This window comes from Lynx canadensis, chromosome A1 (assembly GCF_007474595.2).
Source record: "Lynx canadensis isolate LIC74 chromosome A1, mLynCan4.pri.v2, whole genome shotgun sequence".
NCBI lineage: Eukaryota > Metazoa > Chordata > Mammalia > Carnivora > Felidae > Lynx > Lynx canadensis.
The window spans coordinates 112,829,561-112,844,252 of record NC_044303.2 but is presented as its reverse complement, the minus strand read 5'-3'; the positions used below and the strand labels follow the sequence as shown (position 1 = coordinate 112,844,252).

Genomic DNA, 14,692 nt, shown 5'->3' with positions numbered 1-14,692 from the left:
TGAGCTACTCATAGGTCGTATACTGTTCAAGTGCTACCGATGCCATTTTCCTGTTTGCGTTTTGTTTTTGTTTTTGTTTTGTTTTTACAGTTCGTTGCTCATCCTAACTGTCAGCAGCAATTGCTTACCATGTGGTATGAAAATCTCTCAGGCTTACGTCAACAGTCTATCGCTGTGAAATTCCTGGCTGTCTTTGGAGTCTCCCTAGGCCTCCCTTTTCTCGCCATAGCCTATTGGATTGCTCCGTGCAGCAAGGTACAGACTGCTTAAGGTGCATGTCGTTTGCAGTGATTTCTTCTCTCTTCTTAGCATGACCTCAAGTCCATTTGTTCAAATCAACAGCTGAGCACTTCCCGTGTTTAAAGAAAATAGTCCTGAGATACTCAGCTCAAGTAGAAAACCACACAGACCTGGGCTTTTTGTTTGTTTGTTTTTTCATTTTTTTTTTTAAACAGAGAGGAGTGATAACATGGGGAATTTAAGATACATGAGCCATAATCTGATCAATAATAGAAGAGAGAGGGAATACAAGGCACTTCTGCTCTTCTAATTATGCGATGTCCTAGACATGTCCTCTACACTCACTTTGATAATTATAATAATGGTAATAGGAAGAGCCAACATTTATTGAGTACTTTCTTTTGGCTAAGCCCTTTTCATGGAATATCTCATTTCCCTCCCTCAATTACATTCTGACACATATATTTTATAAAGTAGGTTCAGAAAAGAGAAATAACTAATAGGCTGAGAGTCCGATGCAGCTCATCTGGGGACACTGCAGACCCATCTCAACATCGTCCCAGTTTCCCTGGCTTCCTTCATTGGGCTCTGTCCCACACAGGCAGCTAATTAGGTCACAAGAAGGAAAAGACAAAGGAAAGAAAGAGAGCTGGAAAGGTGCAGAGCTGGGTTCTTTTCTCATGGGGAAGGGGCATGTCCGGTGCCTGCTGGTGAGGGAGGGAGTGGAGCCCACACGAGTGCCAAGCTGCCAACCTTGCCACACCACCGTCCCTACAGCCTAGCCATCTGATCCTGAGCCTCAAAGAGCCACAACAGTCACTGCAGCTTCAGGCAAGGTTAGCACGTATGGGACTAAATCATGGAGAAATGATTCCACAGGGAATGCGATCAGCAAATGTGGTTAATGAAAAATGGAACCTCTCATTTAAAAAAAAAATTGTTTTAAATGGAACCTCTTGTCAACACCACTAAGAGGAATCTCTTGCCAGGATGATGGGCCCAACACTTCAGGGCTGCTGCTGAGGCCACCCAACCAGGCAGGCAGTGAGCTCACTGCCTTAGAGTAAGACGTGGGCCACCGAGAGAGGGGAGGATTCGGACTCCTTTTTCTGTAAAATGGTACTAAATATAAAAGGCCTCAAACTGAATACGTGTGGTATTCAACCTTAAATCTACTGAGGATTTTGTTTCTTTGACAGTCTACCATGTCATGGATTTCTAAATCAGAACTCCCCAAATGATACATATATAAATGAAGGCAATTTTTTTCTCTTTCATTACAAGCTGAAAAAAGTACAGTGCATAAAAAAACCTAACCAGACTTAAAACTGGGTTAGAGTAGGTCACTGGTTTTAGGCACATGTTTTCATCCTGGAATTCTCTAGTCTGTACTGCAGGTTAGGTCCTTGCCTTCCTCCAGAGTCATCACAGATGGACAGGGATGCTCACCTCCATACTCTGTGATCCCCAAACTAATTTCAGGACATCCAGTCATTAAAATGATAGCCAGTTGGTAGACAAAACACTGACAATCCTCACTTTTGCTTTTAAAACCAAATGTGACAGCTACCAGAAAACGGACTAGCCAACATCAACAAATTGGTTTGCCTCTGCCTGCTTGGTGGCCTAGGGAAATATTGAGGAAGAAATGATATTGCAGTTGCTGACTAAATTGTTTAGATTTTCAGTAGGTCTAAGAAGAATCATCTTGGCCAATATCATGAAGATGTGATGCCAAAAAAAAAAAAAAAAGGTGCATGAAGGTGGAGGGAATTCTGGACTTTCCTGGGGTCCGATATAAATCCTGGAATCTGATACCACCATGAAACATACAGTCACACCTACAGTCGACTTCTAGAACATTCTGGAAGAAATGATTGCAGGAAAATTTAACCCAATGGCTGAGGCTTCCTCTCCTCTGTTCAGACACCTGTCTGATTGATATCGGGTGTTCCCAGAGCTTCCAGTAATACTCCAAAAAAGAGCACTAAAGATAAATATGAGCTGGCCATTATGCCACCTGTGCCTTCTGGGCACTTTCTGGGCTGCAAGTCTGAGTTCAACACTTTGGAGGATGTGTCCATATTGGAGTGACAAGTCTTAGTCTGTGGCATGTGATAATTCTTGCTGGCACTGCTCATTCTGAGGAAAGATTCTCTCATTAAAGAGGGAAACTTTAGTTGTCAAAGTGGCTCTGAGGCAGTCAAAGGACAGATAAAACAGCCAAGATATTTTTAGTCTTTCCTTTCACCACTCTGAAAGAAATCCTTTCAAGTTTGGCAAATATATTGCATTACTGGGGATTATAAAAGGGTCACATCTTCCATGTGAAGAAACCAGGACTCTCCAAAGGCTCCAGAATACAATGTCCTCCCAAGAAAAGTGGCACAGTGGAGAATTCTGTTAATGTGCTAGCATCCCTCCTCCCAAGGGGTCACTTCCTTTATACCTGTCCAATAAATCTATGGAAAAGCCAGCGTCATTCCAGCAACTTCATATTCTAACCACAATTTGACACCTGCCTCAAAGAAATTATACGCTGATTTTTTTATAAACATATTCGTAAAATGTTACTGCTAAACCTCATCAGTCAGCTAATGTCCATCAATGTCTAACAAATATTGAAGTTTCTGTTTCCAAATTAACACTGCATTTACACTTAATAGCTGCTGCCCTAATTTAGGGACCATTAGGGACACCAAAATTACTTGATTGGCTTGCTAAAATTATCTCATCATTTCTTTCCCATTGAATTCCCACTGCTGTCAATTCTACTTTTATTTAAAGTTTTGAGGGTCCCTATGAAAGAAAGCTAAATAAGGATATTATAAGGATTATAAGAGTGTCAACAGAAGTTCAGCTTAGTAATATAGTGGCTGAAGAGGGTAACCAAATCACAGATGTGTACCTAAAGTGATAATGCCAGGTCTGGATCATGGGACAGGCCTGTCAAGGTCAATAAAGAGAACAGTGACATTTTTTTGATCACTTCTCATCTTAATCACGAACACGGCTGAGGTCATGCAGCACACTGGGAGGCTGGTGAGTTCTAACCTGCACCAATGCTCTCAGGTCCATCTTTTCCCACCAAGCTCTTCCTGCTCTCAACAAGGGCTCTCTGATGCCAAGGGTGTGTATAGCCTATTTTCCACCCTTTGCTATTCCATTCCAATTCATAATTTAGGTTGTCTGCCTATTAAAATCTGAGAGCTGAAAGAAGAACAGTCATCCTCAAGGGCTCAAACAGTGTCTCTCCAGCAGGTGGACTGGGGCAGAAGTCCACATGATGCAAGTGTTGAGGAACCACACAAGCTTTCATTATAAGGGTGTGAGAGGTGAAACTGATTTCCTCCAAGCCTGTTAACCTTGACTGTTTAATTATCCTTATAAATCAATCCCAGGACTCAGACAAGGAGAGCTGTAAATACCTTCAGCCTCCTACCTGAGGTCTCTGCATTAGACGATCCATCAGTCCACATACTACCACATAACTCTCAACTGAGGAATGCCAAAGTGTTAGCTGCCACGCCCTGACCCCTCAGCCTGGTGCCAAACAAAAACACCCAGTGAGGAGGTGCAAGGAACTCTGCAGCTTTGGAAGATCCCTGCTTTGCCTTGCCAAAGCTGAAGTGGTTTGACACAAGGGTCCTCACACCATGCAGTCCAGGGCCAACCAGGAGAGGACAATGATGTCAAAGGCCTCTGAGCCCCCCTCATTCGCCCCTAGCAGACAGCACTAGATTAAAGAAAATGATGCTGCAATTTTTAAAGCATTGCCATGGAGCGGAAATTTGTGCCAGGAAATAGAGCGTATTTTGCTCTTACATTACAAAAGTGTCTGCTCTCAAATCCAAAAGGAGAGTCCCTCACCTGACACCTTGCCAGGACAGGATTTAAGAGTACCAGAAGGCTGATCACTTCCACACGTAGCCCGGTCTGAGTCCTGCAACATTCTCTCCCCAACTCTCCATTGATAGTAGCAACATTGAAAGGAAGAACCAACCCTTACAGCTTATTCTAGGCCCTCCAGTGTCCAGCAACATGTTGCACATAGACAGGACCCCAGAAGAGCTCATGGCATAAATGCACTAGGACTCTGTGTAGCTTCCACCTCGTGAACCCTTGTGTATAAGCGTTTTAAGAGCCAGCTGAGTTTAAGTTTCCCCTTAGGAGAATTGCGTGAGGCCCTCCAGTGTCACATAGTAAGTGCTTCCTGGCACTTCACGTGTGCTTCACATGTGCCAGGAGCTGCTCTGCTTTCTGCACGTTATTCACTTCTTACATCAACCCTATGTAACAAGTTATATTGTTATCCCCTTTTTACAGATGAAAAAACTACGACACAGAGGAACTAAGTAACATGCCAAAAACTATGGAGCTGTGACTGAAATTTAGGATCTCTGGCTCCAGAGACCTGACCTTAACCATTGCACATGAGTGCACACGCACGCACACACACATAGGCCTGCCCTCCCACACTTTCCAGTACATCAGCAGCACTAGAACCTTCAATACTGAATATAAGTATCTTAACTGTTGCTTACTTGACTTTGCAATGCATCTGATTCAGAAATTTAGAGATGGCAGGACTTTTCTAGAAGGGAGGAGTCAAAACCATGACATGAAACTCTACTCTTTCCTCTTCTTTCCCGAGAAACCCTACCTTCAAGAGTCCATTATCACTCAGCACCTCTTCAGCCCGCAGGACAAAGGGTGGATTCACAAGGTAATGTGAGAACACCCAGATTAAAGACACCAAGTGAACAACCAACCCCCTGCCCCGATCAAAAAAAAAGGAAGATTCCTGAACCCCAGGTTAGACATTTTGATTAAGCATTTGAAAGGGAGCATATGGAGAAATCCACCCCTAATTTAACCAGGATCTCTAACATTTGAGAACCACTCTGGCCTTGAAGCTGTGCATGTTTCTTTTTGGAACATGATCCATATTTTTCACTGAGCCCTTCCTTGATGCCACTGGCACGTAGTGGCAAGTGAGGGTGGCATTTGCTGAGGGGGGCTCTGGTGATACAAGACTGGGGAGAGATGTCAGAAACATTCTCTGGGTCCCCTTCTGCAGATATTACCTACCTTGCAGGCATGTGGCTACCAGGTCCCCATTTAGATGACTACACTTATGGTTACGGCTAAGAGCCCAGTGGCATGGAACACAAAGGCTTGCTAACCAATAAAACTCCACCTCTGATTGCTCATGAAGGCCATTCATTTGCAGCTAATTCAAGAGCACTACTCAACTGCTCTCATATTCATACACTTCTCAGAGTTTAAGAATAGTACACAGGAGGTTTGAAGTGAGCCAGAGTACTTGGATACTACAAGCCTAGATTTCCTGGTATCAGTTCTCTGCTCACAAGGTCCAAGTAATGACAGAGCTGCTTAAGCCCATTCATTATTCAGACTCACCAGTTTTGCACCGGTGAGCAAACGGCAGACCAGACCAAGGTCTACATCTCCCAAAGCTCGACCATCTTTTTTTTTTACACCTACCACTGTTACTTGACCCAGCTATGAGCTGCTCGCATGTTTCGCTGACTTTTCTCCTTTATCTCACCTGGTGGCCTTGTGAAAGGAGGAAGTTTTCCCCAGGTGTAATTTGTTTCAAAAATTATCTTTGTGAGACAAATAGGAAATGTCACACACACAACAACAAAAAAAGAAAAAGAAAAAAAGAGAAAAAGAAAGAAAGAAAGAAAGAAAGAAAGAAAGAAAGAAAGAAAGAAGAAAAAAAAGAAAACCATTAACATGATTTGATCTTATCTGACCTTTATCAAATTTTGACCATTTAAAAAGAAGATTTGAAGCCCAGAAGAAAAAGAGGAAAGGAGCATTAATACCTAACCTCACCTTTCCTCCCTAGGGCTCAGATCAAGTGGGGACTGAACCCAGGCTCATCTTACACGGCACCACAAGAGCCTTATCAGAGTTTTTTCTTATGTTTGTAGTAGATACAGTAATTTTTACAGTCTCGTCTTCTGCCAGACAATAAGAACCTGAAGGAGGTAACAAAGAGAATATTAAATTCCTCAAACCGTGTCTTCTGGGGAATACCAAGGCCAGCTCAGGTTCAGCTGTCTGTAGCTTCCTGGGTCAGGCACCTCACATGGGTGAGAAGGAGCAGTGTCCCTGTGTCCTCCTCCAGGTTGTCACCAGAAGACATAGAGCCTAATGATAAAGGACTGGGGAAACCTGGCCATTAATCCCTGAAGAGCTGGGTCTCTCCCCATGGTCCCTATCTCTTTCTGATATTTCTGGGACCCTGCTGGGGCACACAAGATCTGACATCCCTTTCCCTCTGCGCAGCCTACCCCACTCCCCACCCTTCAGTCAGGCTCCACCTTCCCTCGACTCTCACCACTACCCCAGCTAGGACACACTGACAAGAAACAATGCAGTGACTGTTGAAGGATGACTCCTGGGTACACGAGCATCCTGGCTGGGAAACAGGGCTTCAAGATTCCAACACAGTCAGCTAAAATGGCGAAAAATTCAAACCAGCTATTTGATATATAAATCAAAATAAGAAATGGTTTAATTCAGTTTTCTTACTGAATTTATGTGAGATGTTTTATTTGTCCTTGGATTTAACCTGTGCATTCCAAATTTAACACATCTGTGTATAATCAAAACTAAGCTACAGTCCTATCTTGTAAATAATGAACATTACAAAGGAGTGCCATTTATAAAATGTCTGTAGGCCACTAGAATTAGTGCCATATGATATTTGACAATGCAAATGAATTGAAATAAGTTTTTTCCAGCATAGTAGGGATTCCCAATGTCTAGACCTGAGATGCCAAGTTTTTTTTTTAATTAAAAATAGCATTTTTTAATTTCAATACATAGGTTCTATAGCATTAGAATCATAATAAATCACGTTACAGTCATAACCAGAACAATTAAAGTGGATGATTACCATGCTGAAGCATATTAAAAGAACATTATCAAGCCATCTGATTTATAAATGTTATGTCAAACATAGTCATAATTAGGGAAATTTTACCTGCAAAAACCCCTGTAACTGATCTTCTACTGAACCAATATTCTATCTCCTGGGTGACATTTCACTCTAGGACTCCTGAATGAGTCACAATGTGAACATCAATTAACCAGGCACTGGCTACAGATGAACATCTGCTCTGGAGAGGGAAGCGAGCTTCAGAAAAGGTTCCTCTCTTTGCTCTCGTCTGACTGGTGTACAGGGTGAGGAGTAAGTTTCGGTGCTTAGGTGCAACTGATGGCAGTGACCTACAAGGGACTCACACGAGTTCATCAACAGGGGTCAGGAGACTCACTGTGTAGCCTGCAGGTTAGTTCTCAAAGACTTAAGTAGCCTTTGGATGGCACACCAGGGCTAGAGAAGATGTGGCCAACACTTGCTCCCTAACAGGGCATCTCCTGGATCATCTCAGGCTCACATGGAACAAGCACACAAGTTAATGATGCACTAGAGCCACAAGGGAAACCTCAGTAAGTTTTACAGCAGCATCACAGAGGCTATGATAGACACACAAGCTGTAGTAAAAATATAATTTTTTAAAGCACGGGGGTGAGGGGAGTCCTGTATGTCTGGAAATACACCTGTGAGTTAAAAAGTGAAATCAAAAGGGAAACTGTAACATATTTATAACTGAATATCAATGAAGATACTACCTGTCCAAATTTCTTGGAATACAGCTAAAGCAGTACCTAGTGGGAAATGTATAGTTTAAACAAATTTACCAAGTTAAAAGCAACACTGAAAACAAAACATCAAAAAACAAAACTCAGAAAAACGGAAAAAAGAGCAAGGGAGCATATCCAGTGTGTAATTTTTTTAATTCTGAACTCTACTGAGATAGGTTATTTTTCTCCAGATTTGAATGGCATAAAATGTGTATCCATGTGGTTGGGAGATGCTGTGTAGATTATAAGATGATGATACATCAGTGTCTTCTACTCCTGCTCTGTACCACTCCCACTAAATCTCTTAAATAGAAAAAAATGGAAGTCAACAGAAAATGTATTTGGTTAAGCAGCATCTCACATAAAAGTGCAAGAGAAAATGTGGTCTGGGTTCAGTTAGCGGCTTCTGTCCAAGATAATGGATTCTCTGGCTAAACTTTTGGCAAAAGCATTTTAAAGAGAGCCTGCACCCACCTACAGCTGCCAGTTTAATATGTCTTGTACATATTTTGTTTCCAGCTAGGAAGAACCCTGAGGAGCCCTTTCATGAAATTTGTAGCCCATGCAGTTTCTTTTACAATCTTTTTGGGACTGTTAGTTGTGAATGCATCAGACCGCTTTGAAGGCGTTAAAACCCTGCCCAACGAAACCTTCACAGACTACCCGAAACAGATCTTCAGAGTGAAAACCACACAATTCTCCTGGACAGAAATGCTCATCATGAAGTGGGTCTTAGGTAAGCAGTCACTCTGTCCTATATTCTCTCCTCCACTAATGATAATAGGACATTACTAAACTCTGACTTCTGAACCTCTTCCTCTCCTCTTGAGTGCCCTCTGGCAGGCAAAATGGCAAGCAGATGACCAATACGGAAGCCAAAGTCAGCTTCTGTATATGCTGGTGTAGAAGATGCACAAACCTTTAATATAAATCCAAATTTCAGAAGAAGATGTGTGGAGGAAATGTGCTACATACTTTTCAATACACATGTATTGAAAGTGACTGTAAAGTAGACTTGCATGGGAAAATGTATTTGAACCATTTTAGTCTATAAGAAGCCTCAGGAAGTCAAGTTTTGTTTCTAGTAAAGGGTATAAAACTTCAAAGCTTAAATGAAATTTTTTATCACTGACTACTAGTATAGAGTAGAATCTTGATGATAAATATAAATCTAAAAAGTTAGGGGAGTAACATTTTCTCACTGTTTGTGTTAATGAACATCAGGACCCTGTGCAATTCCTCCCTGCGGTGATATTTTGTGCTGCCAAGTTCTACCACTAGAATTGCCAAAGAAAGTGTTCCCAATTTCCCCAATGACTAGCTAAGACCATCTCTCTTTAGCCTACTTCATAAGAACTATAAATCAATAAGATAAACTAAAATGGTAAAAGCCACACCTGTATAGGCAAAATGTGACAGAGGTTTTTCTAACACTGAAATTTGCAAAACTGATAAAAAAAAAACATTAGACATGGAGAAAAAAACAATTAACTGTAAAAGCTATAATCAGTGGCACTGTACATAACTAAAATCTAATCAATAAATTATAATATTTGTATCAAAAAATATGAATTTGATCAGAATTTTTGAGCAAAACAAAACTGAAGACAGAACTGCAAAATTTCATCTCTGCAGTATCACGATGTGTTCAATTAATTAAACCGCCCTATGGTATGCACCCCAGATTTTTCTTTTGTCACAAAATTTCAGTATTCGTATAATTTTCACTGTGTTTACATTAACAAACATGAGTAAAACTGTACACAGGGTCAAAGTGTGTATGCCATCAATCAACAAAATCACAAAAAACTAAGTACTTGAACACAGCCCAACACATGACCTGCTGCAATTAAATGACATAGCCTAAGCGAGCCACAGCAGTCAAACCACATGAGAACATCCTACAGATGGCCAAGCTGAGAGCAATGGGGATATGGACTCTGGGCTGGGTCTCTAAATAGGAAGAGGGAGATAAAGGTTTGATCCAAAGGACAGAGGCTGGAAAGCATACCGTGCTTACCAGAGGCTTTCCATCAACCAGCAAGTCTATGACCAAAGGCTCATTTAGTGGAGTCACCGGCACTAAAGCTGTAGAGAGACATTAAAGCCTGCTGCAGTGAGTTCTGGGGTCTAACTTTCACAGTTCAAGGCCTATCCCAATTCTCCCTAGTATACCCCCATGGATAAACTCAACACTTTCACACTGCAGTGGACTGAACGTCTATATTCACCCCCCCCCCCAAATCCATATGTGAAACCCCTAACCCCAATGTGATGGTATCAGGGAGTGGAGCCTTGGAAAGGGATTAGGTCATGAGGACAAAATGCTTATGAATGGCCTCAGTGCCCTTGTTAAAGGGTCCCCGAAGGTACCATGTGAGGGTACAACAAGCAGTCTGCAACCCAGAAGAGGGCTCTCAACAGAACCCAAATATGCCTGGCAATCTAATTTTGGACTTCCAACCTCCAGAACTGTGAGAAATAAATTTCTGTTTATAAGCTACCCAGCCTGTGACTTTGTTATAGCAGTCCAAATTGACTAAGACAGAGATTCCATTTTTTTTAATATAATTTATTGTCAAGTTAGTTAACATACAGTATATATACAGTGTGCTCTTGACTTTGCGAGTAGATTCCCATGATTCATCGCTTACATACAACACCTAGTGTACATCCCAACAAGTGCACCCCTCGATGCCCATCACCTTCCCGCTCCCCCACCTCCCCATCAACCCTCAGTTTGTTCTCTGTATTTAAGAGTCTCTTATGGTTTGCCTCCCTCTCTGTTTGACACTATTTTTCCCCTTCCCCTACGGTCTTCTGTTAAGTTTCTCAAATTCCACGTTATGAGTGAAAACATATGGTATCTTTCTCTGACTGACTTATTTCACTTAACATAATACCCTCCAGTTCCATCCACGTTATTGCAAATGGCAAGATTTCATTCTTTCTCATTGCCAAGTAGTATTCCATTGTATATATAAACTACATCTTTATCCATTCATCAGTTGATGGACATCTGGGCTCTTTCCATAATTTGGCTATTGTTAATAGTGCTGCTATAAACACTGGGGTACATGTGACCCTATGAATCAGCACTCCTGTATCCTTTTGATAAACTCCTAGTAGTGCTATTGCTGGGTCATAGAGTAATTCTATTTTTAACTTTTTGAGGAACCTCCACACTGTTTTCCAGAGTGGCTGTACCAGTTTGGACTCCCACCAACAGTGCAAGAGGAGGTTCCCATTTCTTCACATCCTCACCAACATCTGTTGTTTCCCAAGTTAATTTTACCCTCTCTGATTGGTGTGAGGTGGTATCTCAGTGTAGTTTTGATTTGTACTTCCCTGATGATGAGTGATGTTGAGCATGTTTTCATGTGTCTATTGGCCATCTGAATGTCTCTGGAAAAGTGTAAGACACAGAACAAAACACAAACAAACAAACAAGCCATAACTCACATGTTGGGTTTATGTATAAAACTTAAAGAGTATTTATGGCACCAATCACTCACCTACCACCTTTCCCACTGGCCTCCAGGAAGAAGACTGTGGTGAGTGTGACCTAACTTGCTCTTAAGTGGGTAGGTAGAGCTACCATATGTTACTGAAGTATGACTTCCTCCTGATTCCTCATATTTCTCTTCCTGGATATCAGAGTACTGTCCCAGTAAGAGGCATGTATCTCCAGCTAGAAAGGACCCCACTTCTATAGCCTAGTCCCAGTTTCCACCCATCAAAGCAGAGCTGAGTTTTTAAGACTGTTACATGAAAAGTACTGGGGAGGAGTGGACTTGTTGACCTATTACCTATTATATTTCAGGTAGAAGAGTCTAACCACTTTGTCTTATTTAATTTTTGTCAAACTTTTTACTATGAATAATTTCAAGAATATATAAAAATCAAGACAAGAGTATAATAAAACCCATGGACCAATCTCTCATGTTCAACAACTAGGAAGTTATGGCTAATCTTTGTTTCATCTATGCCTTCACTAGCTCCCTTCCCCCAATGCTGTAGTATTTTGAAGCAAATCTCAAGTACATATCATGTACAAACATTTTTGTGTGTATCACTAAAAGATAAGTTCTCTTTTTTCAATCTTTTTTTCTCTCTTCAAGTCCACTGATACTTTTTCCTCATTGTCTGTGATTCTAATCCCCAACTGGTGAATGTTTCCTTTCAGCTATTATATTTTCCAGTGCTTGAAATTCTCTTTGGCTCTCTTTTTATCTTTCATTTCCTTCTTCATGACGTTTACATTTTCCTTTAAGTCCTTGAACATACTGGGCATACTTATAGTAACTGTTATAAAATCCTTAACTCCTAATTCTATCATTTCTGTAACTTCTGGGTTAACTTCTATTACCTAATCTTTCTCCTGACATAAATCCCATCTTCCTGCATCTTGGTGGGTTAGTAATTTCTGATTGAATGATGGGCACTTGATATGTTATGTTGTTGATCATCTAGATTTTGTTGTCTTCCTTGAAAGAGTGTTTGGCTTTATTCTGACAGGCTACTAAAATTACTTGCAGATGAGTTTGGTGCTTTTCAAGCCTTCTTACAGTGAATCTGGAGAAAATTAACCATAAGGATTGTTTCTCCTTATACTATAGAGACACACATCTGGAGTCTCTACTAAATGCCCTGAATAATCAACAAGGAACCTCAACTCTGGATGGTTGGAGCTCAAACATCTCTCCATTGTGGGTGAGCTCTGGAAACTATTCAGCTTGCAGCTCTCTGGCTGTTAGTGGAGTTTTATTCTGGGCATTCATAACTTAGTATTGAAATGTTCAAAAAGACCCCTATGTAATTTTCTGGACTTGGTGGTTTTGTTGTTTGGTTTGCATAGTATCCTTCTCCCTGGGACTCTGCCACACAATGTCTAATTACCTCTACCTTCCTGAACTCTAGACTCTGCCTCTTCAACTCAGTAGGACTGCCTACCATGCTTCTGGGATCCCTCTCCATGCACTGCAGACTGGAATGTGCCACCATAAAGAAAGATATGGTGATCAAATGGCTTACTGTGCTGGTTTCCCTTTACTGAAAGACCACTGTCCTATGCTACCTCCAATGTTTGAGGATAGTTTCTTTTTTTCTTTATCTCTTCTCTTTTTTCTAGTTTACTAATCCCATCATGTCTGGTAATAGAAATCAGAATTCTTTTTTCTAAAACAGAACCACAAACATAAAAAAAGTTTCATAATGATTTTTTTTTTGTATCTTTAAATACCTAGTCAGTACTCAAATTTCTCTGATAGAGGAGACAAACTGAATAATGACCTGAGTAGCTTGCTTCTCTCTTCCTTCTGATCTGTTCATATTTTACCTTCTCAGAGTAGCTGAGCAGATAACAGCATGTCCTCTCATCTGCCTACTCTGAGAAGATGAAATTTTAACAGAGACCTGAAGGTAAGCTTTGCAGACATCTAGGAGGAAAACATTCCAGACAGAGGGATCAGTATGTGTTGAAGGCTTGGATTCAAGGGAACAGCAAAGAAACCAATGTGGCTGAAGCTTAGTGAATGAGGAAAGAACACAGATGAAGTCAGAGGGGTAGGCAGAGTCAGATCACGCAAGGCCTTGTAGGCCATCGTACACAGTTTTGATTTTATTCTGAGCACGACAAGAAACCATCAGAAAGTTCTGACACAAAAGTGACATCATCTGACTTAAGTTTCTGATGGGGTTCACTGGCTGCTATGTACAGCACAGAGGATTCTGGAACAAGAAGAGAGGCAAGGAGACCAGTTAGGAAGCCAGTACATTAATTCAGACAGGAAATGGTTTGTTTTGAGGAGGTGGTAGGTGGTGATTACATTCTGAAGATAAAATCGATAATATTTACTTTTGGATTTTGTGTGGGGCATAAGAGAAAGAGAGCAGTCAAGGAAAATTCCATGTGTTTTAGCTCAAGTAATGGTATAATAGAGCACCATTCACTGAGACAGGAAAGACCAGGGGAGGAGCAGTTTGGAGAGAGAGCAGGAAAGGAAATCAAGAGTTCAGTCTGAGATACCTACTAGACAACCAGGTGGAAATGTCAAGGAGCACTTGGCTATACATGTCTGAAGTACATAAGTATATAAGGAGAGGCTGGTGCTGAAGACATAAATATGAGCATGTCAGTACATTTAAAGGAAATTACATGCAATCACCTCGACTGTAAATGTGGTCAGACAAACTGAGGACCGAGCCCTGAGGCGTGATGATACTTAAAGGATGAAAGACGAGAAGTATCTAGCAAAAGAGATTGGGTAAGAGGAGAGCCAAGAGAGTGGCATTGAAGTCAATCAAAGTAATAACTGTGTCAAGAACCAGGGAGTGATGACTTATGTCGAATGCTGGCAGATTAAGTCACATGAGGCCTGAGACCTCACCAACAAATGTGGAAGCAAAGTTCCTGAGTAGTCAGAGGGGATGGAATCCAGTATGCAAGTGGAGGACATGCACTTAGCAGGGCCATGAACTCCTCATCCAGTATAATAGGAGGGAAGCCAGGATTGAGGGCACAGGGCAGGTGGCTTGCTAGATGCAGTGGTGGGAGCAATGTGGAACTTCTTGGGATATTTCTTCTACTTTCTTAATTCTTCTGTCGATAAATATTTTCTAGTTATTAGGCATTATATTATGTATCAGGCGCTGTACCAGATACTGGGGAAGCAGTTGTAAAATATGACTAACATGACCTTATCCCTAAATACATTCTGGAGCTCTTTAATTATTACAAAGTACTACTAATCTTTGAGAGAAAGATTCT

General features: G+C 41.2%; 1 protein-coding gene across 1 annotated transcript in view; it reads left to right on the top strand.

Annotated features, from left to right (window-relative positions):
• Positions 1–14,692, top strand: part of TRPC7 (transient receptor potential cation channel subfamily C member 7) — a 131,099-nt gene that overhangs the window by 73,632 nt on the left and 42,775 nt on the right. Inside the window, 2 exon segments of the mRNA XM_030318729.1 lie at positions 91–255; positions 8,443–8,659. Of these exon segments, the coding sequence (XP_030174589.1) occupies positions 91–255; positions 8,443–8,659 (382 nt within the window).